The sequence below is a fragment of the Helianthus annuus genome, chromosome 16 (assembly GCF_002127325.2).
Source record: "Helianthus annuus cultivar XRQ/B chromosome 16, HanXRQr2.0-SUNRISE, whole genome shotgun sequence".
Classification (NCBI taxonomy): domain Eukaryota; kingdom Viridiplantae; phylum Streptophyta; class Magnoliopsida; order Asterales; family Asteraceae; genus Helianthus; species Helianthus annuus.
Window position 1 is genome coordinate 144,014,264 of NC_035448.2, and position 25,207 is coordinate 144,039,470.

The window sequence follows — 25,207 nt, forward strand, 5'->3', positions numbered from 1 at the left end:
TCTTTGCACTGAAGATTTGGAGGCATTATCTCTACGGCACGAAATGCACCATCTATACTGATCACAAGAGTCTTCAGCATATCTTCGACCAGAAAGAATTGAATATGCGTCAGCGTCGCTGGGTAGAGTTGTTCAATGATTACGAGTGTGCCATCAAGTACCACCCGGGTAAAGCTAACGTAGTAGCGGATGCTCTTAGCCGCAAGGAACCGAAGCCGAAGCGTATTCGTGCCCTACAGCTTACTATTCACTCTGATTTACCTGCTCGGATCCGTTCAGCTCAGATTGAAGCGTTAAAGGAAGAAAATATCGAGGCTGAAGGATTACGAGGTCTGCACAAGAAGAAGTTCGAGCAACGGTCTGACGGTATCTACTACTTCATGGAACGAATATGGGTTCCTTCATTTGGTGATCTTCGAGAGCTTGTGATGGACGAAGCACACAAGTCACGATATTCTATTCACCCAGGGTCCGATAAGATGTACCAGGACCTCAAGGTTTTGTATTGGTGGCCGAATATGAAAGCTCTCATCGCAACATACGTGAGTAAGTGCTTGACTTGTGCTAGGGTCAAAGCAGAGTACCAGAAACCTTCGGGTCTACTTCAGCAGCCGGAGATACCCATGTGGAAATGGGAACAGATCGCTATGGATTTTGTTACGGGGTTACCGAGAACACAGGCTGGGAACGATACTATATGGGTGATTGTCGACCGTCTCACAAAGTCAGCACACTTCTTAGCGATCAATGAGACAGATAAGTATTCACAGCTCGCAGCGGTGTACCTTAAAGAGGTGGTTTCTAGGCACGGAGTGCCGACTTCTATTATTTCTGATCGAGATCCTCGTTTTACTTCGGAGTTATGGCAGGCTATGCATAAGTCGTTCGGCTCACGTCTCGATATGAGCACGGCCTATCACCCACAGACGGATGGTCAGAGTGAACGCACTATTCAGACGCTAGAGGATATGCTGCGGGCATGCGTTATTGATTTTGGGAAAGGATGGGAGAAGCACTTGCCGTTGGTAGAGTTTTCCTACAATAACAGCTACCACACCAGTATCAAGGCGGCACCATTTGAGGCACTGTACGGGAGGAAGTGTCGTTCACCTCTTTGCTGGGCTGAGGTGGGTGATAGTCAGATCACAGGTCCTGAGATAGTACTCGAAACTTCTGATATGATCGTGAAAATCAGAGAACGTATGGCGGCTGCTCGTGATCGTCAGAAGGCCTATGCGGACAAGCGTGCCAAAGAGGTAGTGTTTGAAGTGAATGACCGAGTCATGCTGAAAGTCTCACCGTGGAAAGGGGTTGTGCGCTTTGGGAAACGTGGCAAGCTGAATCCACGTTATGTTGGGCCGTTTAAGGTTCTGGAGCGTATCGGTAAGGTGGCTTATAGGTTGGAGTTACCTACTGAGCTAGGTAATGTTCACGATGTATTTCATGTATCACAATTAAAGAAGTGTTATGCTGACGACCCATTAACGGTACCTTTTCAAGAGTTAAAGATCGACGACAAGTTGCAGTTTGTTGAAGAACCCATCGAGATCATGGACCGTGAGGTCAAAGTGCGTAAACACAGTCGTATTCCCATCGTTAGAGTTCGTTGGAACTCAAGACGTGGACCGGAGTTCACGTGGGAGCGCGAGGATCAGATGAAACTAAAGTACCCTCATCTGTTTCCCAAAGACAAAGCAGAGTCAAGCAAAACTGGTGAATCTCGGGGCGAGATTCCCCTTCAAGTTGGGGATGATGTCACACCTGAGCAAAATCCGCAACAATCTTGAAAGCTCACTTCATTCTTCGTGCTTACTCGTCAAATTTCGGGACGAAATTTCTTTCAAGTTGGGGATGATGTGACAACTCGAAATTCCACCCTTTGAAATTAATCTGTAAGTTTAATTGTCTAATACATGATAAAGTCGTGAGTTTAATTGTCTAATATGTGACATAGTTGTGGGTTTAATTATTTAGAATGTGATATCGTTGTGAGTTAAATGCTTGTTATGTGAACGATATAAACTAGTATACGATATGTTTTCGATTGCACAGACACTCCGGGTCACGCATTTTGTACCTTTCTGACCTTTGGGTGTTTGGGCTTGGCCCAAGACCCCTCATGATAATGCATCGCCACATACCTTTCGATATGGCAGCCCAAGTGTATGGGCTTAAGCCCATTTCGGCTAGCATGTAACCGCCCCCAAACTCTCATGTAACGTGATGAGGTTTGCTTTGGATAATGTGTGGTTTATAAATTCATGTGAAGTGATGTGATGCTTCCACATGTGCCGCCAAGTCCAAACCATTTCAAGTTGCATGTGCAGCCTCCAAATGTGATGATGAAGTCCTTCATGTGCATACCAATATCTCGGCCCAAAGCCTTTTATTAATTGCACCTTGATCTGCAGCCAATAGGAGCCCAATCCAAACCCATTATCCATATAACAATATATATTACGTGAGTGAGAACATAAAGTAAAAACAAACCCTAAGATCCCTTTTAGTGCGACGGCAGTGGTCAAAGAAACCCCCTCTCGTGACATCATCTCAGCAGGTCAATTACTGGGTTAGTGAATTATCTTGTTCGATTTGTTTTGATAATCATGTTAGTGTGTACGTATGAATATGATGGCATGAAATTATGGGTGCACTAGAGTTGCTAATCAGTAGGTTAGAATGTTAGTGTTTTAATAATGGTTTCGATATATGCGGATTAGAGTTCAGTTCGTATTTGCTTAATGTTCAACGTGTAGTCTGATATGAATTAACCAAGTTAATTGATTAGAATGATAATCGAGCACATGTTTATTGGCCGAAGTTATGACAGTCGAGCACATGTTTATTGGCAGAAGTTATGATTACTGATTTATGTATTTTCTATGGTAGAGTTCATGATAGTGTAAATAATGCAAGGTGAAAACTAGGTTCAATTGTATAATAAATTGCATGAGTATAATTATGAGTCTTGGGGTTATAATAAATGGTATAATAAACTACTGAATGCTTTGGGGTCATAAATTGACTGAAGGATGGCAGCCTACACGTGATGATTTCTGTGCACACGCACATGCCATCCATTTCCATTATATGGGGTATGATTGATCTATATTGTGCTACATGTAATGTTGATGAACTGAGTATATTTGAGGAGAAGTTAAAAGTGTTTTGTTATGTGTTCTAATTGTTAGTAATACATAGAAAGCTTGCTGGGAATTATTGAGAGAATACATGACTTAACCTCATGAATATTGGGCTTATAATTAATCGGTTACACCTATTGGGCTGGTATGAATGGGTCTCTCTCATGACTTGCATTACACATGAATGGGTAAAGATTAATGTTAGAACATGTTACATGATAAAGGATTTCAACCGTATATTGATAGGCTGTGTAACCGGACATGAGGTGAATTAAGCATTCACTTTATAATTCTGTGATGTGTGTTCAAACGTTGGGTTGCATGAATGAGTGTTTCAACCTGTATAACAATAGGTGGAGTAATTATATGATATGTAAGAAGGATATATAAATGAGGGTACAAAACTGATTTGTAATGATGATCATTCTAGGGTTTGGTCGGGCAACGGTAAACACGTAACATAACATACCGAGCACTCTAAGGTGAGTTCACTACATTCGAGCATGCGTCCCAGTGGTTGGGGACAGTCAGTGGTTTGGGTAAAAACGGGTATATTGGTTAATATTCTCACCTATCATCTTTTGTAAGTCCCTCATCGGGTATTAGTTAGTAGCGCTACTTAGGTTTGGCACCCTCACACCGCTCCTGTAGAGGACGGAGGTGAACTAATGACCCAGTCTGGCCCAGTACTAGATAGGAGTACGTGGGAAGGGCAGTCGTGTATTTCAGGAGCCGTCATTGTTCGGAATTGAGATATTAACAATATTACTTGCATTGGTTATTGAACTGTTTTATATACAACGGGTAACAAACGTTTTCTAAAACTGTGAACTCGCCAGCTTTGTCTGATACACGTGTTACATGCTCGCAGGTCCTTAGGTACTTGGAACGCAGGAACTTGCTGGCTGGAGGGTGCGAGTGGTCATGGTTGCATTGTTGAGTTATTTAACAAACATTTATTTACTTTGGTTGTGTGAAACTTATACATTGTGATACGTTAATGCTTCCGCTGAACTTAATGTCTTCGAACAGTTTGGGCTTGAATTTTACTATTAATAATTTATGAATCTTTGTTTTGAACTTGCGATTCAATGTAATTGGTGGCTCCTAGCTTGTTGTCACACGCCTAACAGGGACACTCCCTAGGTGGTAAATTGGGGGTGTGACAAGCTCTCTAGTCAATCCCTCAGAATTTCCATCGGCAAAGAATGTTTCCTCAGCCATTAGAAGCTATCTTAAAAGACAAAAGGAAATGTCTGCAGAAGATCTAAAAAAGTATGAAGATGATATAAGGAAGGAATGGATTAGAAATGAACTCATGCATGGGCATCCAGATGCTAAACCAGAAGAGCTACTTGGGCAAATCTTGGGAAAATCACTTTCCCTCACCTCTTCCAATAAAATCGGTCCTAGTAAGACCATCAGCCTCAAGAATTCTAAAATGGTCCATAGACAGAGCAAGCCATGAATGAAAATAGTCAGGGCAAATGGAGAAATGAAAAAGACTTCAATGAATAGTGTCATGAGCCTGAAAATTAAAGATCAGCAAGATCTATTGGATCTTCCATTCGAAAGGGATGCAGATGACTCACTCTCTGAAAAGATTTAAGAAGCAATTTAAAGCCCAATCAGAGATGAGTTGAAGAGGAATAAAAATTGATCAAATAAACATCTGTTTTAGTAGCATCTATTCTAGGGGGAAATTGTTGGACCTACAAAAGAACATATGTTATTCAAAAGCCAAAACATGATCAAGTGATCAAGAAATAGATAGAAGTTTGAACCAGATTCCTCCCAAAGATAGTGAATCTTGAACATCTATATCAGAGCATCTGTCGAAGACAAACAAACATCTGTTCAAAGCCTTGGAACCGCTGCTCATGAAGAAACAAGGTATGTTCAAGCCCTAAAGTCTGTTGAAACAAAGGTCTGATGAAGAAGACCAAACATCTATCTGGATCAAAGCAACAGAGGATAGCCTAAACAGATGTTTCCCAATGTTACAGTACTTGTGTTTTAAAAGTGTTTAGCATAGTTAGATCAGTTGTTTGATTTGCACAGATGTTCGCAACACCGGTGCAATCTTTTCTATTAGGAATGTTAGATGTCACTATCAGGGTGATGTCAGCCAATCATAAACAGAGCTTTCATACTTAGTATAAGTAGATCTCACTTATTAGAGATCTATTTATCACTAGACATCACCTTTTCTTTTGTACGAACATAATTGTTTAGTGATCGGTCTAAGGGGAGTCTGTAGAGTCAATCTTCTGTAAAACATTTGAATCATTAATGAAAACAGATGTTGATGATGATTTCTCGTTTGTGATTGCTTATATTTATTTACAATACAAAATTGTTTTGAGCTTAATTGTTGATTAATCACAAATTGTGTAAACTCAGACTTAACAATATACATGGGGCCACTCTTATATATCAATGAAAAGAAATGGCACATGCTAGCATACCCATAACCATCTCCTGAAACTGAAGTTGAAGCTGAGCTATGATTGATCCATACGCCTCCTAATAGCTGTGTACCACATCTGTATCTAAGAGACGACGTGAACTAATCCATCCGTCACAGGAAGAGCACATGTTATCGGAACATGTGATTATGAGCACAATATATTCCTATCGCATGATAAGTCGATTTCAATAACAATCATGATTACAACAAGAAACGAATGGACGATCAAACGAATCAATGTTCAAAGATCTTAAAGAGGTCAAAGATATATATAAAATCAACAAGATTTATATTAATCATATATAATAAATAAGAGGAAATGGGTAAGGATCCATACCTTATATGTTGATCAAAGAAATTTTATCTTTTCTTCGGTCATGCTTCATATCCTATATTTTTAGAGCGTTGGTCATATTAATAAACTATTAAATACTTCATATCTATACTATATAATAAAAGAAACCTATGAGAGGACACATGTCGAATTCCCCCTTTTCTTCTCTAATTTAGTTGATATCCTTTAGGTTTAAATATAATTTATATATTTCCTAACTGATAAGTGATAAACAATAATTATAGATAAGTTTTATTTTTTATTTTACCTATTTCTTTATGTCTAATTATTATTTATATATTTTCTAACTGATAAGTGATAAGTGATAAGCCATAATTATAGATATTGTTTATATATTTTCTAGCTAAATTCATTTTATTAGTTTACAAATTTCTTAAAGTTATTAAAATTCTTAAAGTTATGTTTTTCTTTTATATTCATACTAAAGAAAATTCAATTCATTCATGATTTTATTATTATTATTATTACCTCCGTGGTAAATGTATTATTAGTAATATGTAGTTCTAAAATCAGGATGTTACACAAATGAAACTACATAAAAGATAATCCGCTTATGGGAAATGTTATAGAAATGTAACCAAGTTTGCATAGTGTTCCAATTAAGTCATCCAAACTTATATTGTCTCTTTAAAATAAGTAAACTTTAATTTCGTGTTCTAATAGTATGTAATTACCAGGTCATCAGGTTACTATTTTTTTCTTTTATTTTCTTTTCTTTTTGTAATATTCAAAATTGTCATATAACAATAAAATATAAGAAATAAAAGTATGATTAGTTTTGATTTCAAATCTTCTCCTCCTCAATTGCCGTAAACCTTTCTTTCTCGTCTATCGGAAGAGTTATTCCGATCAGATAAGTCGGCATCTCCTTCTACGATCAGGGGAAGAACTTCGTAAAGCGAAATCCAAACATCAGCCTTTAAAAACACCTTGCGACCTAGGGGTGGCAAAATGGGTGGGTTGGGTAGGTTTGGTTAATGGGTTAGGATGGGTTTGGGTTAGAATGGGTTTATTAAGAAATGGGTTAGAACGGGTTTAGGTTAAAATGGGTTTTTGTTAAGATTGATTTGGGTATGATAAAAAATCAAAAAAATTCTAAAAAATCCAAAAAAAATATAAAAATCCGAAAAAAATTATAAAAAATCCAAAAAAATATAAAAAATCCAAAAAAATTATAAAAAATCCAAAAAATTCTAAAAAATCAAAAAAATTATAAAAAATCAAAAAAATTACATAAAACCAAGAAAATTCTAAAAAAATTCAACAAAAGTAAGAATTTTCGAATTGATTTTACGGCCGTTGATCCCATGCCGCCGTCGGTTTTTTCTTGAGCCGCTACGCCGCACCATTCTTTTGCATGACTACAGTCCTCTGGCGCTGCCGTTTAGTCGAGCCGCTCTTTCTAGTAGGACTTCGGTTCTCCTTCTATCTTTCTTTGATCTACGGATCTCACTTCTTTTCGAAGTCCTCGCCTAACAATGGTCATCAGTGTTCGGTTTGACACACTGCCGCACGACCACGGTCGCCGGGTGTCTATTTGTTTCATTTCTTTCTTTTGTTCTCACCGGACCACGGTCCAGCCTATCAAACCACGGTTTGATCAAATCTCTTTCTTTGATCTATGGATCTCACTTCTTTTTGAAGTCGCGCCTGACCACGGTCACCGGCCTTCACCATCTCTCTTAGACACACGCGCTCGACCATGGTCGCCAGTTCTCTTATGCAGCTTTTCTTCCTTGTTCGTCTTGCCATGGCCGATTGGGATCTTGCTTGTCTTGTGTTATTATTCCGGGAACTAAGAAACTAAAGCAGTGGAAGCCGTACACCGATTTAATGTGAAGTATTGAAGAATACGGATTGTTATTTCTTTTGGCAAAACTAGGTGACTTGTGATTGTTTTTGTGGCAGAAATTTGACCTACAAGTCAAGAACCGAGATTGAGACTAGTTTAGTTTTATTGTTTTGTTTATTTTTTTTCAAGTCTAAGTGTCCGATTTTCTACCGCTCTGACTGCGGGGGAGTATTGGACTGTATTATTAGACTAGGGTTTATTAATGTAAGCCCACGGGCTCGGTTAGATTTCTAGGGTTCCTTGTGATCTCTATATATTGTAACCAAACATATCAACAATATCAACAAGTCTTTTACCATTCTTACAATCGTCCCTGAGGTTATTTTCGTCCAAAATGACACTTTTGTACAAAATTGCCCCCAACGTTTGTAACTTTTTGTCATTTTCATCCAAACCACTAACTTAGTTATTTTTTCTGTTAAGTTAAGGATATTTGGATGAAACTGGCAAATATAAAACCACAGGGCTGATTTTGGCAATTTACTCAAACCCTTTTTAATTTCTTTTATTTAATTATTTTTGTTACATATATAATAAAAAAGAATATACATGGAGTTTTTAGAAAAAAAAAATTAATAGTTTTGTCACTTAATTTTTATAAATTTTCATCCAAATCACTAACTCAGTTTATTTTTTCCTGTTAATGTAACACCTCGAAAATTTCTGTCCTTTAAAATAAAGACACGTGTCATAAGACAGACGTGTCAGGAAAACCGGGCAAATAAAAAGATGTATGGTAGGATTTTTAATAAAAAGGGCGTCATGTTATTAAAATATCTCTGAACGACCCAAGGGGCGACATGTTATTAAGACACCTCTGAGCAACCCGAATTCATAAATCCCAAGACCCTTAAATTGATTGATAAACATCTTATATGCCAACCGGTTGTTCCAAATAAATAAAGTTCCATCTTTATTATGGACTTCGGATTAGTAGGTTTGTTACTACTGAAAATGCTAAATAAGTCCTTGTAAATAGGGAATCAAGAATAGTTAGGTAGCTTATTAAACTATTATGAGAACCCAAGACATGTTCTTGGTATTTCCGTCATCTTGCAAGACCCTTAAGAAGTCAATTAAAGGAGGGGACATGTAAGAACTATCCAAGCATGCAATGGCTGAGCAGATGGCCCCACAACTGAAAAAGATGGACTGAATTCGGAATTGTTTTGGTTGCATGGTCATGACTTAAAAGTTTTAAAAGTTTTGTCCTCTGATCACCGGTTACGGACCGCAAGGCCCTAGTCTTACGGTCCGTTAGGAGGGTACCTGGGCGATTTCAGCAAGGGTCGGTTACGGACCGTAACTGTTTCAGCATACGGTCCGTAAGAGGAGCTTACGGACCGCAAGGCCTTAAGCTTACGGTCCGTAAGGCAGTCGCTGGCAGCAGAAAATGGACAGCTGCCTGTTCAGCCTGTTACACCGACTTAAATGGATGGTTTTCGAAACCAGGGACTTGCTAGGCAGTATATAGCATTATAGAGACATCTGGGATGATATTGTAACCACTCTAGACTATCTTGGCATCATCTTGGACCTCAAGGTTCACTATATAAGGGCTTGAAGTTGTAAACACTTTACATGCTCAGTTGCAACTTTGGTTCAAGACTTCTCTGGAGCTTTTCTGGACAACATCAAGTTCTCATTAAATCCCTAATCCTTCTTAGGACTCTTGTAAGTGTCCTTAATCCTCTCTAATTATTTTTAGCTTAGTTATTTAGCTAAAAGTCAAACCATCGTAATTAAGGTTTGACTTTGGGATTAGTCTATAATTACTCACTAATATCCCGAATTAAAGATACCTTTAAGTAGGTAATTATGTGGGTAACAAACCCTCAAAAGGGTATTTTCAGATTCCCACTCTAACTATGCTAATTGTCGAGTCAAAGCTAACTTTAAAAAGTCAACAGAAAGGTTAATTGCGAATTAATGCATAATTAGCAATGTAGGATGCATGCAACCTGTTTTAACATTTAAATAACTTGGTAATTAATGTAAGAACATGTTCCAACATGTTCAACTCGACAATTTTCAGTTTAGGCTCGGTTTGGAACCGAAAGTCGCAAAGTTTGACTTCTGCTTTGACTTTCAGTTCTGACCCGTTTAAGCCAAGATTAGGATTGCCTTAGAGCTTCTTTTGAACCTATTTACATGTTAGTATAACTCTCTGAGATTATACAACTTGGTTCATTAGAAATCCTATTCACATGCATGTTTCCGTTAATCGCTTATATGTTGACCATTATGCCCATTTGACCTTAAAACGTGATTTTTGAAAATGTAAAAGGGTAGGCACCTTAGCTACTGATTTATAAACTTGCACCCAAAATTTGAAGTCAGTTTGAGGTCTAGATTAAGAGTTATGCTCGATAGCGTAATTAAGAGCTTCTTTACTAATTAAATGGCATAAATTACGTATAGCCTATCAAAACCCAAATTTTTATACCAAACTTTTTATCCACTGTTATAAAATAATATTTTGGGATTTTTGGTGATTTTTATTTATTTTTAGGCTGAGCATAACTTAGTGTTCTAAGAATAATTCGGTTTATGCCGGTTTTGCCCTTTTTAGCCATAAAATGAGTTTTACAAATCCTTTTGACCTCAAACCAATTCCTACTAATTTGTTATGATAAATAAATTATTTTGAGCCTTCTGGAATATTAAAAATATCAGCTTTTTACAGAAAACCCGGAAATGGCTCCAAATCGCTTTTTAGGCATTTTTAGCGCATAAGTGTGCACTAGAACCTTATTAAGCTTAAGGGTTTGAACCTACTGATGTAATTAGTAAATTTTTATATATTCTAAACAGTAGGCAAATGTTTTGAACTCAGAATTCCAGAATTGACCTTTTAGGCACTTGTGAAATTACCAAAATGCCCTTACGGTGCATAGTAAGGTTAAGGATAATAAATTTCACATAAATTTGATACCCTACTGTTATAACTTAGTAAATTAAGTATATTTACTAATATATTCAGACCTGTAACTCAGGTTATCATTTTAACCCTTTTACACCTTATAAAATGACCAAAACGCCCTTATGAGGCATAGTTTTGGTTTAAAATCATTTGGGGCATAATGGAAGGTATCATTCTGATATCACAACATATTTTGAGCATATTGACTTTAGAAACTTGTATTTGACTCTTATGGTTACTCGTTACGCATTATATGCGTTCAGATCGGCTTATGTGACTAGTTTGGCCATATTAGCCGAAACGGGTCAAACCATATCGTTTTGGTCTCAAAACCCAGAATGTGATTATGTTACCCATATAAAACAAGTGTGCAAGCTTGTTGGGTTAAAACCACATTCTAAAACGGTCTTCGCCTTATTGTGCGTTTAAAACCATAATCTTTATATAAAACTAACCGGTCTAAGCTTAAGACCCGTTAGGATTCTAATAGGTTATTAAAACCTTAATTTCCAGATCTAGGAGCCCAGTAAAAGCTACGTGCACTCGTTATATTTGGTTTATACTTTGCTCAGGTAAATACGTTTAACTTATTTTCCCTATACGGGCTTGGGGTAAGATATATAAAATACCGCTTGGTCGGGGAATTGACCTTAACCGGTCTTGGTTATGCGCAGTCAAATTAACCCGTTTGAAAATGCTGTTTTGTTTGTTTAACGCCTTTGGGGGCTTAATGACCATGTCCCGGATATCCTTGGCATCATTCAAAGAATGGCCACGACCTTAGCACTCGGGTGTAGGCGTACACCCGTAGTGTTGTACAACATGTATAATCGTCGGTACGAGAGAAGTCTCGCGGCGGAATTATATTAAGTGGTGTGTCTATTAATCTTTAACCCGGCATGACCCGGGCTACCGAACGCAGAACGAACATGTAATTCTTTTACAATATTATTAAGCAAATAATTATCCCAAGTTATAAAAAGTTTTGTGCCACGAGCATTTAAATCAATTTTAAACATTTTCAAAATGAGTCAGTTAAATTGTATTCACCAGTGTAAACTGACGTATTTTCCAAAAAGACTAAGTGCAGGTACTACGCATAATAGGCTGGTCACTCCTTAAGCATCCATAGAAGTCTCGCAAGCTTAGGATGCATGAAGTCTGTTGAAATGAAGTTTCCTGTTTAATTGATTCTGCCTGTGGATTCTATTTTGACATTTTGTGATACTCGAATATTACAATAATTTAAGTTGAAATGAATCTATCTTTGCTTCCGCTGTGCATTATAATTTGTGTTGTTTGACTATGATGATATCAACTACGTCACGTTAATCCCCCACCGGGCCCACCGGTGACACGTGGAAATTAGGGATGTGACAGTTAAGGTGAAGGATGTTTTAAATTTAATAAATTAAGACAGAAATTAATTTACAGCTTCTTTATATAAATCAGTTTTATAAAGAGAAAACGTCATTGGTGTGCAACACATAACAATCGATTACAACTTTTAGTATTTATCAGTTGTAGAGATAGAAAAAAAAATTGTAAAACGTTACATATTTTTTAAATGTGTTGAGCACCTAGGAAATATGTTGGTAGAAATAAAATATTTATTTAATTAAGATTATGAAGGTAACTAACTAATACTTATTCTGAGTGGCTTGAGTAAAGAAACTTTTGGTTCATAGCATTATAATTACAATTTGGTGGGTAATTTTAAGGTTTGGTAACGATACGTTGTTTGATGGGGAGGGGGGCACTGGCTTTTGTTTTTCCTTAGGAGCGAATTTAAAAGAGTAGAAGATGAATTACAAACTTGGTACATATGATAAGATTTTTTCATTTGACCTTTTTCAATAAGGTCACCAACATTTTAGTTTTATAAAATTTAGAAGTTTAAGTAGATTTTATTTTTCTAAAACTGATCTATATAAAAAAGTTAGAAATTAATTTATATTTTAGTTTATAAGCATCCTTCGCCTTAATAGAAAAATTAACTTAGTTAGTGGTTGGATGAAAATTTAATGTGACAAAGCTATTATTTTTTTCATATAAAAATTGCATGTATATTCTTTTTTATTATATATGTAACAAAATTAATTAAATAAAAGAAATTTAAAAGAGTTTGAGCAAATTGCCAAAATCGTCCCTATGGTTTTATATTTGCTAGTTTCATCCAAATATCCTCAACTTAACAGAAAAATAAACTAAGTTAGTGGTTTGGATGAAAATGACAAAAAGTTACAAACGTTGAGGGCAATTTGGTACAAAAGTGGCATTTTAGACGAAAATGACAAACCTGCCCAAACCTCAGGAACGATTTTGGCAATTAAATCTTGCATATGTAGAGGATATACAATATGCATTCTCATTTTGAAATATTTCTTGTTGCAAGTATCATGTTTGCAAGAATATATTTACGTATAGAGTAAACTGCTAAAATGGTCCCTGAGGTTTGCTCACTTTAGTCACTTTAATCCAAAACTCAAATCTTTTGAATCTAGGTCCCTGAGTTTCAATTTTGTTGTCATTTTCATCCAAAAGCAAAATCTGGTCAAAGTTTTTTAGTTAACATCCAACGTTTCAGTTAAATCTAGACATTGTTTTTTTAAATTGTTATAATAAAACGTTAAAAACATTTTGCCCTTCATTAAAAAGGAGGAAAAAGACAAAAAGTTGAATGTTAATTGAAAAAATCTGACCAGGTTTTGATTTTGGATGAAAATAGCAACAAAATTGAAACCACAGGAACCCAGATTCAAAAGATTTGAGTTTTGGACTAAAGTGAAAAAGTGATTATATTATTAGACTTTAACTTATTAATATTATTATAAGTTAACTGTCATTTTCATCCCTATAGTTTGAGCACTTATGCCATTTCAGGCCAATTTTCAAAATTGCACCAGTTTCCTCCCTGACGTTCTTGAAACGTGCCATTTCAGTCCAAAAAACTAACAACAATTAAAAAACACAGTTAGCTCAGGGGTAAAATTATCATTTTTACGTATATTTTTATTTTTCATTTTTCTAAACTTCTATATTGTTGTTATTATTCTTATAATAAAGGGAACAAGATTGTTGTAAACTCTGATGATCGAAGATGGTTGACCGGAGTAGGAGGTTGACAGGAGATGGTGACGGAGGCTTGACAGGGTTACTCACCTGAACTGCATTTCGCTTGTAGTACAAGCTGAATCAATGGATATGTTTTTTAATGGTGATGAGCTTGACGGTGACGCTAAACAAACTTACAAACGTTAACGGTGATAAGTCGGTTACCGTTTGAGCCTACCAAGTTTGTATCTCCGTTAGTTTGTAGAAGATGACAGTCAACTTCACATTTGTATCCCCTTCAAACACAGAGAAGTAACACCTTCTCCGGCCACCTCTGCTGCTCTGACGAGTTTCCTGTTATCTTTTCCGGTCACTGCTGCACCTCCGCTCTAGCTTCGGCCATTTTTCTCCAATCCGCTTGCCACCACAATGGATTGAATCCAAGAATCTCAGGCGACCGATGTCCGACGCTTCCGTCGTCGTCATCACCTATTCGTTTTCCCAGAATTACCGGAAACAAGTCAACAACAACCTCTTCGTCATCTACATCCACCACAATCACAACCCTTGCCTCCTGTAACCACGACCGTCACCATTGTTCCCTTCGACACCATCATATCATAACAGGCGCTGCCTGCATCTTCATCATCGTTCCCATTATTATTATTATTATTATTATTATTATTATTATTATTATTATTATTATTATTATTATTATTATTTGTAATAAGAATAAGTCTTTAGAAAATGAAAAATGAAAATATACGTAAAATGATAATTTTACCCCTGAGCTAACTGAGTTTTTTAACCGGTGTTAGTTTTTTGGGACTGAAATAACACGTTTCGAGAACGTTATGAAGGAAACTGGTGCAATTTTGAAAATTGACCTGAAATGGCATAAATGATCAAACCATAGAGACAAAAATGGGTGTTAACTCTATTATTATTTTTCCGATTCTTTCACCATACTTGTATTTGTATTGTACTCCATAACTTCAAATGGAAACTTGGGTGCAGATCATTTTAATACGTCATTGAGTAATGGTGTTAATGGAGGATGCTGTTATTGTTGGAACCGACAACATTAAAGACTGCATGATGTTTTTTTTTTGAACGGCCAACGAATCCTTCAAATGAGCTACTGGCGAAATTCACCACATCGGGATACACTCGCCTTCCGAACCGGGGAAAACCCTCACCTAGGGCCGAAGCCCGTGAATACTCGCCCGAAGGCACGACAGTGCGGTGAGGTAAAAGCTGCTCAGTTCAAGGATCAAACTAGCGATCGCCGCCTACTCGCCTAGTCTTCCATCATCACCAGGTGCCGCAGAAACTAAATGCTAGGGGCAGGAATTAAACTTGGGTCACTTGGAACACAAGGTCTCTCCCTTACCACTCCACCACTAGCTCATTGGCTAAAGAGTGCATGATGTAACCATAAATCTTGTGAGGTCACCATTTCAAGCATAATCGTATGGTACATTTATTGACCTTGCCATTATGTTAGGCAATTTCACCAACCCCAATGTGTACAACTAGTGGTGCAAAACATTTTTAGAAATACATGCTTGGATCACGTGTTGCGTACAATACTTGTATGTCGAGTATAGTTGGTTTACACAAATATTCTTAAATGTACATATGCAAAATATCTTTGATGTTTGTTTAGACTTTCATGTGAAATTCTAGCTGACAATTTCAACTACTAGCGACATTAGCCATGAAAAAAAACCTCACCCGACTAACTAAATTTCCTCATAGATTAATTAACTAGTGATTTAATTTTCTTTGTTAATTTAGGAGAAAATCATATCTATAGTAAAAGAGAAAAAACATTAAAGATATTTTTATATCCTTTTAGGTGAATCGGAATATACTTATACAAATTGTAACCCACTGACAAATAGATAATAAGAGAGGGGCTCCTGTACAAGCGAACCATCTTGTACGAAGCATGCGTGACAAACTGAACCATTGATCTCTCAAGATCAATGGCTCAAGTAATGCGATGGCAAATTGGTAAATTTCAAGTTCAAAACTACAAGAAAGTGTGGCTAGGGTTTAATGTGGGACACCGGGTGTGGATAAGGCCAATAGCGGCGACATATTGGCTGTCGCCGCTAATAGTGTCGCCGCTAGTGATCATTTTTCTTGTAGTGCAAACAATTGAAGAAATAAATAGAGAAAAGGGTATTCTGGTATCTTCTTACTTGAACTAGTTTCCCCTTTGATTTTCAAACTGCTATAACTTTTACATACGATGATATTTTTTTTTCAAATTACAAAGTATTCACGAGCTTTTCATTCTGTTTAATTCGAGCAGTTTATTTCTATAGTTTTCTTAAAAAAATAATATATGAAAAAGTTATAGCCGTTAAAAAATCAGAGTGAGAAGGAGTTCAAGTGAGAAAGGACCGGAGTACCCTTTCTCTATTTGTTTCTTCAATTGTTTAAACCTCATAATTACGAAAATGTGATCGCTTAGTTTTGAGTCATTGATCTTGGGATATCAATGACTATTCTTGTCGACTACCCTTCGTACAATTTGTTTATCTTTTACAAGATCTCCAATCTTTATGTTATAACCTTTGTTGTTTTACGGAATGAATAAAATGTCCAAAAATGGTATTCGGGTATCATGAAAAAATCACTAAAACACAAAAGGCTTTTCTTTTTTCTTCTGAGCTTCTGAGCTTGACGAGTGTACGTTAAATGAATAGTCATTTTCAATTTCGTGGTCCATATTTGTATGATAACTAATGCACCTAACATGGGTATTCTTGTAAGATGTGATTACTCACATCCTTTAAATTTTATGATTTATAATTATATATACGTGACCAATACGTCTTTTATATACGTAAGACGTCTGTTTTGATAGGTCCTTGTCATGTTTTTCAATGTCATAAGCCAAAACAATCGTGAGACTAAGGAAATTTACGTTGGAACGAATTGTATTGTGTAAATTTTCTTTTCTTTTATTATTTAAGAACAAGTGTCTTTTAGCGACTAACTCACACATCCATTACTTTTAAATCTAACCTTAAAGTTGCACTTTATCTCCACCTTGTGACTTTAACCCTCAACCTTAGACCATACAGTGTGGGCGTGAAAGCCAGTCCACACCAAGCTAACCACCATGTGTTTGGCGTGGATCACGACTTTGTGGTTGGGGCTTGAGGATCTCCACCGGCGTAGAGGCAAATTTGTGTGTGAGGTGAGTGCGTTTCATTGGTGGGTGGATTTTGGGTTAGGTTTTGATTGGTTAATGTTTTTTTCTTCTTCGTTTTTTATATAAAAAATGCCAGCCGCGTTCAACTCCTCCCTTTTTTGCACCACGCCACTTTTGTGACGCGTGTTGACGTGGCACCACATGTCACATAACGTCTCATTTTCATGCCCATCCACACCGAATGGTTTTAGGGTGGAAGGGACAACTTTCACTCTATCAGACCCAATCACCATTTGACATCTCATTCCATCATATTTTCTCGAGTTAAATGTCATTTTAGTCCCTGTGATTTGGGCCATTTTGCCAGTTTAATCCAAATGATTCATTTTTCGCCTGTGGGTCCAAAAAGGTTTCACCATTGCCATTTGTAGTCCACTGGGTTTTCTTCATTTTTTTTCTGTTAACGAGAAGGGCAGTTCGACCATTTTATATGTAATTCTGTTAACTAGAAGAGTAATTCGGTCATTTAAAATGACCGAACTGCCCTTCTCGTTAACAGAAAAAATAAATGAAGTTAACCCAGTGTACTAAAATGACAACGGTGTAAACTTTTTGAACCCACAGATGAAAAAATAAAACTTTTAGACTAAACTGTTAAAATAGCTCAAACCACAAGTACTAAAATGGCAACATCTATTATACCATCACATTCCATCGCTAATTTTTTTTAAATAAAATATACATAAAAACTAAATACGTAAAAGAAAGAAAAAACCAAAAAAAAAAATTGTTACAACATAGAAATGTTACAATTTAAAAACAACTAGAATTACGACCCGCCGCAATGCGGCGGGGATTCTTTAGTTATAACTAAGTCGATTTAGGAGCACACGTTATATATGTTGAACATGTCAAACGGGAAAAAAATAGACGATGTAAAAACGTTCACCCACACACGCACGTTGCGTCGTGTTAACTCGCAAAATTTAGAACGAAAGGTAAAAACGTTAAACCAAAGACGCACGTTGCGATGTGTTAAGTCACAAAATTTAGAACGAAGCATAAAGCGAAAAATTTGCTGAAAATGAAAATTATAAAGGACCAAAGTTGAAAGTATAAAAAGTGGTGAGGATAGATTGCAAAAGATAAAAAGTTTTGTGTTAAAAGTAAAAAAAAACAAATAGTTTTGAGTTAAAAGTAATTTATGAAATACTTTTGGGTGAAAAGTAAAAAAATCTTTTTTTTTTGAAAAAACCTCCAAAGCCAAGGTTACAACAATCATATGCATAGCCATTTTTCTTTGAAAAACCCCCAAAGCCAAGATTACAATACATAAGTAAAGAAAATCAAAGTGGTTAAATCACAAAAGATGAAAACTTTCGAATTAAAAGTGAAACATCAAATTAATCAAAGGGGTTAAATTGTATAAGATGGAAAAATTTGAATTAGAAGTGAAAGTCGGCTTAGGCGGAGAGTACTCGGGGAATAATTGACCTGGGAGAACAGTACTCGTGCCTCGGTAGTTTACCTTGTAGCGAGTACTCGAGTAGTACTCGAAGCCTAGGCGGGACTTTTACAACCATGCCAAAGATTAAAACTTTAAGTTTAAAATTGTCAAAGATTAAAACTTTAGGGTCAAAAAGAAAACAAAGATTAACACTTTAAATTTAAATTGTCAAAGATTAAAACTTTAGGGTTAAAAAGGAAAAATCTGTGTTTTTTTTTTTTTTTTTTGAAAAACTCCCTAAGCTAAAGGTACAAGAGCTTTATGCACAATGAAGTTGCTTATTTATATGTAAATATGGGAGAACAGTACTCGTGCCTCGGTAGTTTACCTTGTATCGAGTACTCGAGGAGTACTCAGAGCCTAGGTAGAGGTGTACAAATCGGTTAATCGGTTTTTAAAAAACCGGTAAAAAAAAAACGGTTTTTTTCACCCAAAATAAAAACCGGTTTTTTTAATAACCGGTTCGGTTAATAACCGGTTTTTGAGGTCCAAAACAATAACCGGTATAACCGGTTGGGACCGGTTTTTAACCGGTTTTTCCCAAAAAAACCGGTTTTTTTCCGGTTTTAACCGGTTTTTTAATAACCGGTTCGGTTAATAACCGGTTTTTGAAATCAAGAATAGTAACCGGTATAAAAACCGGCGGTTAAAAAAAAACGGTTAAAAAAACCGGTTATAAAAAAAACCGGTTAAAAAAAAAAACCAGTTTCGGTTTTTTTTCCGGTTTCGATTCTAAAACCAGTTTTTTTGTACACCTCTAAGCCTAGGCGGGACTTTTACAACCATTCCAAAGATTAAAACTTTAAATTTAAAATTGTCAAAGATTAAAATTTTAGGGTTAAAAAGGAAACAAAGATTAACACTTTAAATTTAAATTGTCAAAGATTAAAACTTTAGGGTTAAAAAGGAAAAATCTATTTTTTTTTTGGAAAACTCCCTAAGCTAAAGGTACAAGAGCCTTATGCACAATGAAGTTGCTTATTTATATGTAAATAATATTAAAATGTAAAAAACTTGTAGAAGTACCATGCCGAAATTAAAATGTAAAAAACTTGTTGAAGTACCCGCCGCGTTGCGGCAGGGTATAGATAACTACCAGTTTCGCATATCACGAGTGATAACTCCAAAAGACAGAAACAAACTGCAATATATACCAAGTATTGTGGAATTTTGTTTTACAGTGGATAACTTAGGATAATTATATTTATGCGTGTCGCAAATAGGCTTTTCTTATTTTCTTGTCTGTCTATCAATTTGACTCGAATCAGATGCTATTTTGTACACCATAAAGTTCGAGTACCTACAATATCAACACATACCATGCCGTTACTTAGCTCTAGATATTACGAATTTGCGTGGCATAATCTAGCCAGACCCACTCTAGCAAAGCACGCCCGACTGGGCAAGCTTCCCTGCAATTAAAAAAGATAAGATTAGAAAGTTGATTTAAAAAACCTCATCATACAAAACTGTATGTATGATGAGAAAATCAAATAGGTAAATGGATCGGAAGTAAATTAGGCTTCAAGTTGCTTTCTTGTGGAGACTTAAGGATATATTTTTATAGACAACTTCTCATAGAAAATAAAATCTAGCATAGCAAGTAAAATTCAAATATGAGAATGATTTATATTGTGTTGTGAATATAAACAAACAATATTATGAACATGCTTTTCAGCCACATACCAAAACATAAAGAATGCACAGGAAAAGCATGATCACATAGATGTCAGGTTTCTTGATACAATATCATGTCTCATTTAATTAAATAAAAAAAAATAACATACATATTAAAAAAAAGGAAACACACCATAATATCAAACTTAATGGATTTAATTTTCTAATAAATTAAAATTACCTAAAGCCATATCAACAACATAAGGATCTTTTATAGGTAGCTCAGAAATAATATCCACAAGATACAAGTATAGAAATCCTTTTAGTAACTTTACTACAAAGATACAAGTACAATGCTTATTGATGTAGTAGAACAAATATATAATCCTCTGAGAATAAAATATAAACAAAAGCTTTCTAACCTTACATTCGGATCAAACTCTTTGTTCAACCGCTTGTCAACCACATCACAAATAGCGCTTTTGCAGTGCAACTCCCACACCCAAGCCACTAAATTGTTCATTTTATGACCCCTTGGCTCCCTCTCAATTGGTCTCTTCCCACAACAGAGTTCTAGAACTACCACACCGTAGCTGAAAATATCGGTTTCATCGGTAGCTTTCCCGTATTGAAGATAATCGGGCAATAAATAACCCATGGTCCCCGCAGTAGCATTAAAATTAGCATCACATTACTCGCTTTAATATCGCAATGGATCACTTGTTGCTCGCATTCTTGATGAAGGTCCGCCAAAACCGAAGCCAACCCAACTGCAATTTTATACCTATGGTTCCATTTCAAGAACCCCCAATGCCCAGACTCTTGATTAAACACCTTATCAATACTCCCATCTTGCGAACTGAGTGAACTAATCCTGGCCATACATGTGTGTAAATAAATGATCAGGATTTCTTCACTCAGTTCGTAAATACACTGGTGTTCACTCTAGAACCCCACCATATATATATAGGGTAGGAGTTGGCTACAAAGTCCATTTTTTCTACAAAGTGTAAAAAGTCATAAAACACCATAATGTCAACCATAACACACCCAAAACACACAAATAACAAAGTGAAGATTACAAAAACGCCATATTTGTGGGTTTTGTGTTTTGTTTTGGATGATAAGGCTTTGATTATCGAATAACTAACATTAGTGTGTTTTATGTTGATTATCATGTTGTGTTTTGTATTCATAGTTCTACAATGGTGTGTTTGAAGTTTTTATGGAATGTTAAGGTTTAGATATTGTGTTTTAGTGATTTTCACTATGCTATTTGTGGGTTTTGAGTGTGTTTTATGACTAAAATGGTGGTGTTTTTTGACTTTTTACACTTTGTAGGAAAAATGGACTTTGTAGCCGAACCCCACCCTATATATATACACACACACACACACACACACACACATATATATATATACACATATATATATAGGATGAAGATCATTTCAGAGCTTTAAATATTGTTCTCCACGATTTTTGAGTCCACAGTATGAGGGACGAAAAAGTATCCGAGACATTCCAAAACATTTCTGACGTGGAAATGAATGAAGAGCCATATGAAACGCAAACTAGATATGAGGCAGATAAAGGCGAGCATATAATTTTCCAAGCTCAACCAACTGAAACACAACCCCCTAAGAAAAGATGTTGGTTCAATAAAGGAAAAAGAGAAAAAAGGAAAAAGAAGTAAAACCAAGTAGCTACCATAACCCTAGTTGAAGGTTCAACCCAGATGTGACAACTGGCACCAAACCGGTAATTTCCGTATGCTCTAATTATTATTTAATAACTGCAATTATGTGCTTAAATGTCAACATTGTCTGATTACATACTATACAAAGTGAATTCATGCACGTTTTATATTACAAAATATTGCTTTATGCATTAACGAGAGCGTTGCGTCAGAAATACTAGTAAACTCACCGGTAAAACATAATATGCCAACAACTCTGCAGAAAGCAGTCAGACAATAAAATTAGAGCCTAAGTGTAGGTCTAATGACCAGAATACATTGAAACCCAAGAGTACGTACAAGGGTTAACACATAGGCTTTCCGAAGACTAAAATACGCACTAAAAAGCACCCGAAACGCATTTTAAGTGCAAAATTCTGCATTTATTAATAAAATTCAGCATTGTAACATGCTAGTAGGATGCAAAAATACGGCAAAATGATCCTGTATGCTTTCCTAAGTACCGGGAATTAATTGTGTTGCAAAAATATATATAAAAGACACTTTACGGACTAGTTAAACACTTTATCGGAACGATATCAAACCGAACAACCGGACATTACCCGGGACACCAAATTTTTGCCAAACTCATTGTTTATTTATTTCTTGGCTAGTCGTGATCCCCGAACACGCTAACACCCACTAAATATCAATTAAATATCATGTGCAAGCTTATACCTTGAAATCTAACTATCCATTACAATCTAGTTGCCAAATCTTTACCTTAACCCCCCCCCAACCGAATTCGGTCCATTTGGACCCACAAAAATCATCCACCATGTCTCATATCTTGTGCAAGCTTACATCTTATTATTTTAGTAGATTGTTTACTTGTTGAAATTGCCATAATATATGATCATATCTATATAAAGCATGGCCAAAATCACAACCATACCTCACATTATCACAACCTCGCCTTCACTCTCTCCCTCCTCCCTTTCTCGGCTCCACCCACAACCGCCAACATCACCACCATTCTACCACCATCTCATCCATTTTTGAACTTCCTTCAAGTGTAGAAGAAGGATCAAAGGAGCTTGAACTTGTGGTGCTTCAAAAGGGCTTGTTTCTTGCTTGTTCTTCATCTTTTTCTCATCATCTTCATCACTAGATCCTACCCTAGCCTTGTGCAAGTAGTAAGTTACTTGTACACCCTTGTTCATCTTGTTTTTGTGATCAAAAGTTGTAGTATGTTAGTATGTTCAAAATCACTAAAGTAACAAGAACACTAAGAAGATGAACATAAAACTTTAAATAAAGCTTTACATAAAAAGTTTACTTGAAGATAAAATGCTACTAGTATGATGATGTTATGAGTATGTTGTTAAATTTTATGATGATTCTTGATTATGTGATGTTAATCACCATATGATCTTGTTAAATAATGTTTAAGAACATGATTTAACAAGAATGGAAAGTGGTTATGTGTTACATAAAAAGATCACTTTCTAACTAGATATGAACTTGATAAAAATGATATTTTTCATGAAATATAAGTAAACTAGTAAGTTGATGATCTTGTAAATCCAAGAGTTACACAAGATTTTTGTAAAGAAACCAAGTTAGAGAAACGGTTTTTGGAAAACCATGACGATTACAAACACTTACACTATTTTTAGAAATAAAACAAGTATGAGAATGTTTTCCTTACAAGAAGAGTTCAAAGGGAATAATTTTTGTAAAAATTATTTACAAGTTGTAAGCACTAAATTATTTTATGAGAATGATTTTTAAAGGAATAAATACGCTTCGGAAGGTAACTAAGTCCACTAAAGGCTTTACCAAGTTACTACGCGTTTTCGGGATATATCAAGTTCATGATTAGTGTGTAACGTATATATTTTTACTCTTGGTGATGTAAAAATTGTGTAAAGATTAATTGTTGATGTTGATGATGATTTAAAAGAAAACAAACACATGTTTTGAAAACATGGGAAACCTCCATTTTTAGGGGAAACTCTGTCAAAATTTTTATAAATTTTGACACTGAGAAAAATACATAAGTTTTGAGAAACTTATTCCCTAAAAATTGTATACCAAGGTTTCCCAAATTTTTGAGTTAAGAAACGATGATTTCGTCAAGGTTAAAAATTTGACATTAAGTATGTATATTTTTGAGAAAAATATATGTATTATTTGATCACCAAACTTTGTGCTAAGTGTATGTAGTATGTATTATACGTGCTAGTGTATTAGGACTTGAAAATACACTAAATACTCTTGAGAAGTAAAAAACACAAAAATACACATACAACATACAAAATACATAATTCGGGTGCAAAATATAAGATACTTATATTAATTTTTGAGAAAATAATATAAGTAAGGCACTTAGTTAAAAATATAAATTATTTTTAACACGAGAATACACATACAAAAGATAGTGACTTGTACTTGTGCGATATAAGTCTAGTGACTAACGTTAAGAAAACACGTATAGGTCACGACGTTAATTAAGCAAATCCGGTGAAGTTTACGATGCAAGGAACACAAAGTTGTGAGTTCATGCTCCCTCTTTTCTTTTAACTATTTTCAGTTTTATAACATCGGGGGTGAAATACATGTTACAATGTTTATAAATGGTATGATGATACGAGAAATGATACATGATACGAGAAATCGTGTCACAAATAGGGTACCATAAGCACCATTAGTCAACAATATACCTAGACCGCAGAACAAAATGTTAGATCTAACGGGTGTCGGACAGCCACACTCTTGGTGAGAACGAGTACCAAGCAGTGCTTTTGTGTCTCAGAATATGCCATCTAGAAAAATGCCTAAGGTTTGGTTGCTTCCTATGTCGTGTCACATGTTAATGGCCTTGCAACCCTTTAACAACTTGATACATACATGAATACTTGATTTATACATGAATACTTGATTTTCACAAGATACATACCATGTTTTTCATACAAAGTATACTAACGTTCAATACAAGAACTGCATGAATTCACACCAACATTATGTTGACGTTTTTCCAAAACTCACATGTATTTCAGGTAACTAGAAGTGGATGTGCGCGCGACTTTACTCATGCTTGTGGATGTCGCTTATGTTTATCTTTAAATAAAGCTGTAAACTTTTAAGACAATGTTTTATGCTATCTCGCGATGTAAACGCTAACTTATGTTTTCAAATTATAAAATGTTTGGTATTTGAAGTTATTTTTACGAGCATGTAGTATGTTTACCTTTCGTATGCAATGAGAACCTTTCATGATCACACCTCGTGCTTCCGTCGCAGAAAGGGGTGTGACACCAGATCCCTATTACCAAACCTTTGTGGGAGGAATATTTCAACCTATAGGAAACCAGATAAACTTAAACCTACCTGCAAATCCCGAACCAATGTTACCTTTTAACCCAAATCAACTATT

At 35.7% G+C, this 25,207-nt stretch overlaps 1 protein-coding gene across 2 annotated transcripts; it reads right to left on the bottom strand.

Annotated features, from left to right (window-relative positions):
• Positions 1–19,605: 19,605 nt before the first annotated feature.
• On the bottom strand, positions 19,606–20,975 carry LOC110880630 (probable L-type lectin-domain containing receptor kinase S.7). Of its 2 annotated transcripts, none has more exons than XM_035985279.1 (2): positions 20,521–20,975; positions 19,606–19,888 (listed from the first exon to the last, which is right to left on the bottom strand). In XM_035985279.1, exons 1-2 carry the CDS (start codon positions 20,749–20,751, stop codon positions 19,820–19,822), a joined length of 300 nt encoding a protein of 99 aa, XP_035841172.1. In that variant the 5' UTR covers positions 20,752–20,975; the 3' UTR covers positions 19,606–19,819. The 2 variants fall into 2 exon arrangements, with proteins under 2 accessions (XP_035841172.1, XP_021984807.1); XM_022129115.2 differs by having other exon boundaries at positions 20,516–20,972.
• Between the last annotated feature and the right edge of the window lie 4,232 nt (positions 20,976–25,207).

What these genes read in the sequence shown, in the direction of transcription:
- LOC110880630 (XM_022129115.2), bottom strand. Translation starts at nt 20,751, where the DNA reads ATGGGTTATTTATTGCCCGATTATCTTCAATACGGGAAAGCTACCGAT. An exon ending in GAGTTTGATCCGAATGTAAG is followed by an intron (nt 19,889 to 20,515) that starts GTTAGAAAGCTT and finishes TTTTAATTGCAG; the next exon opens with GGAAGCTTGCCCAGTCGGGC.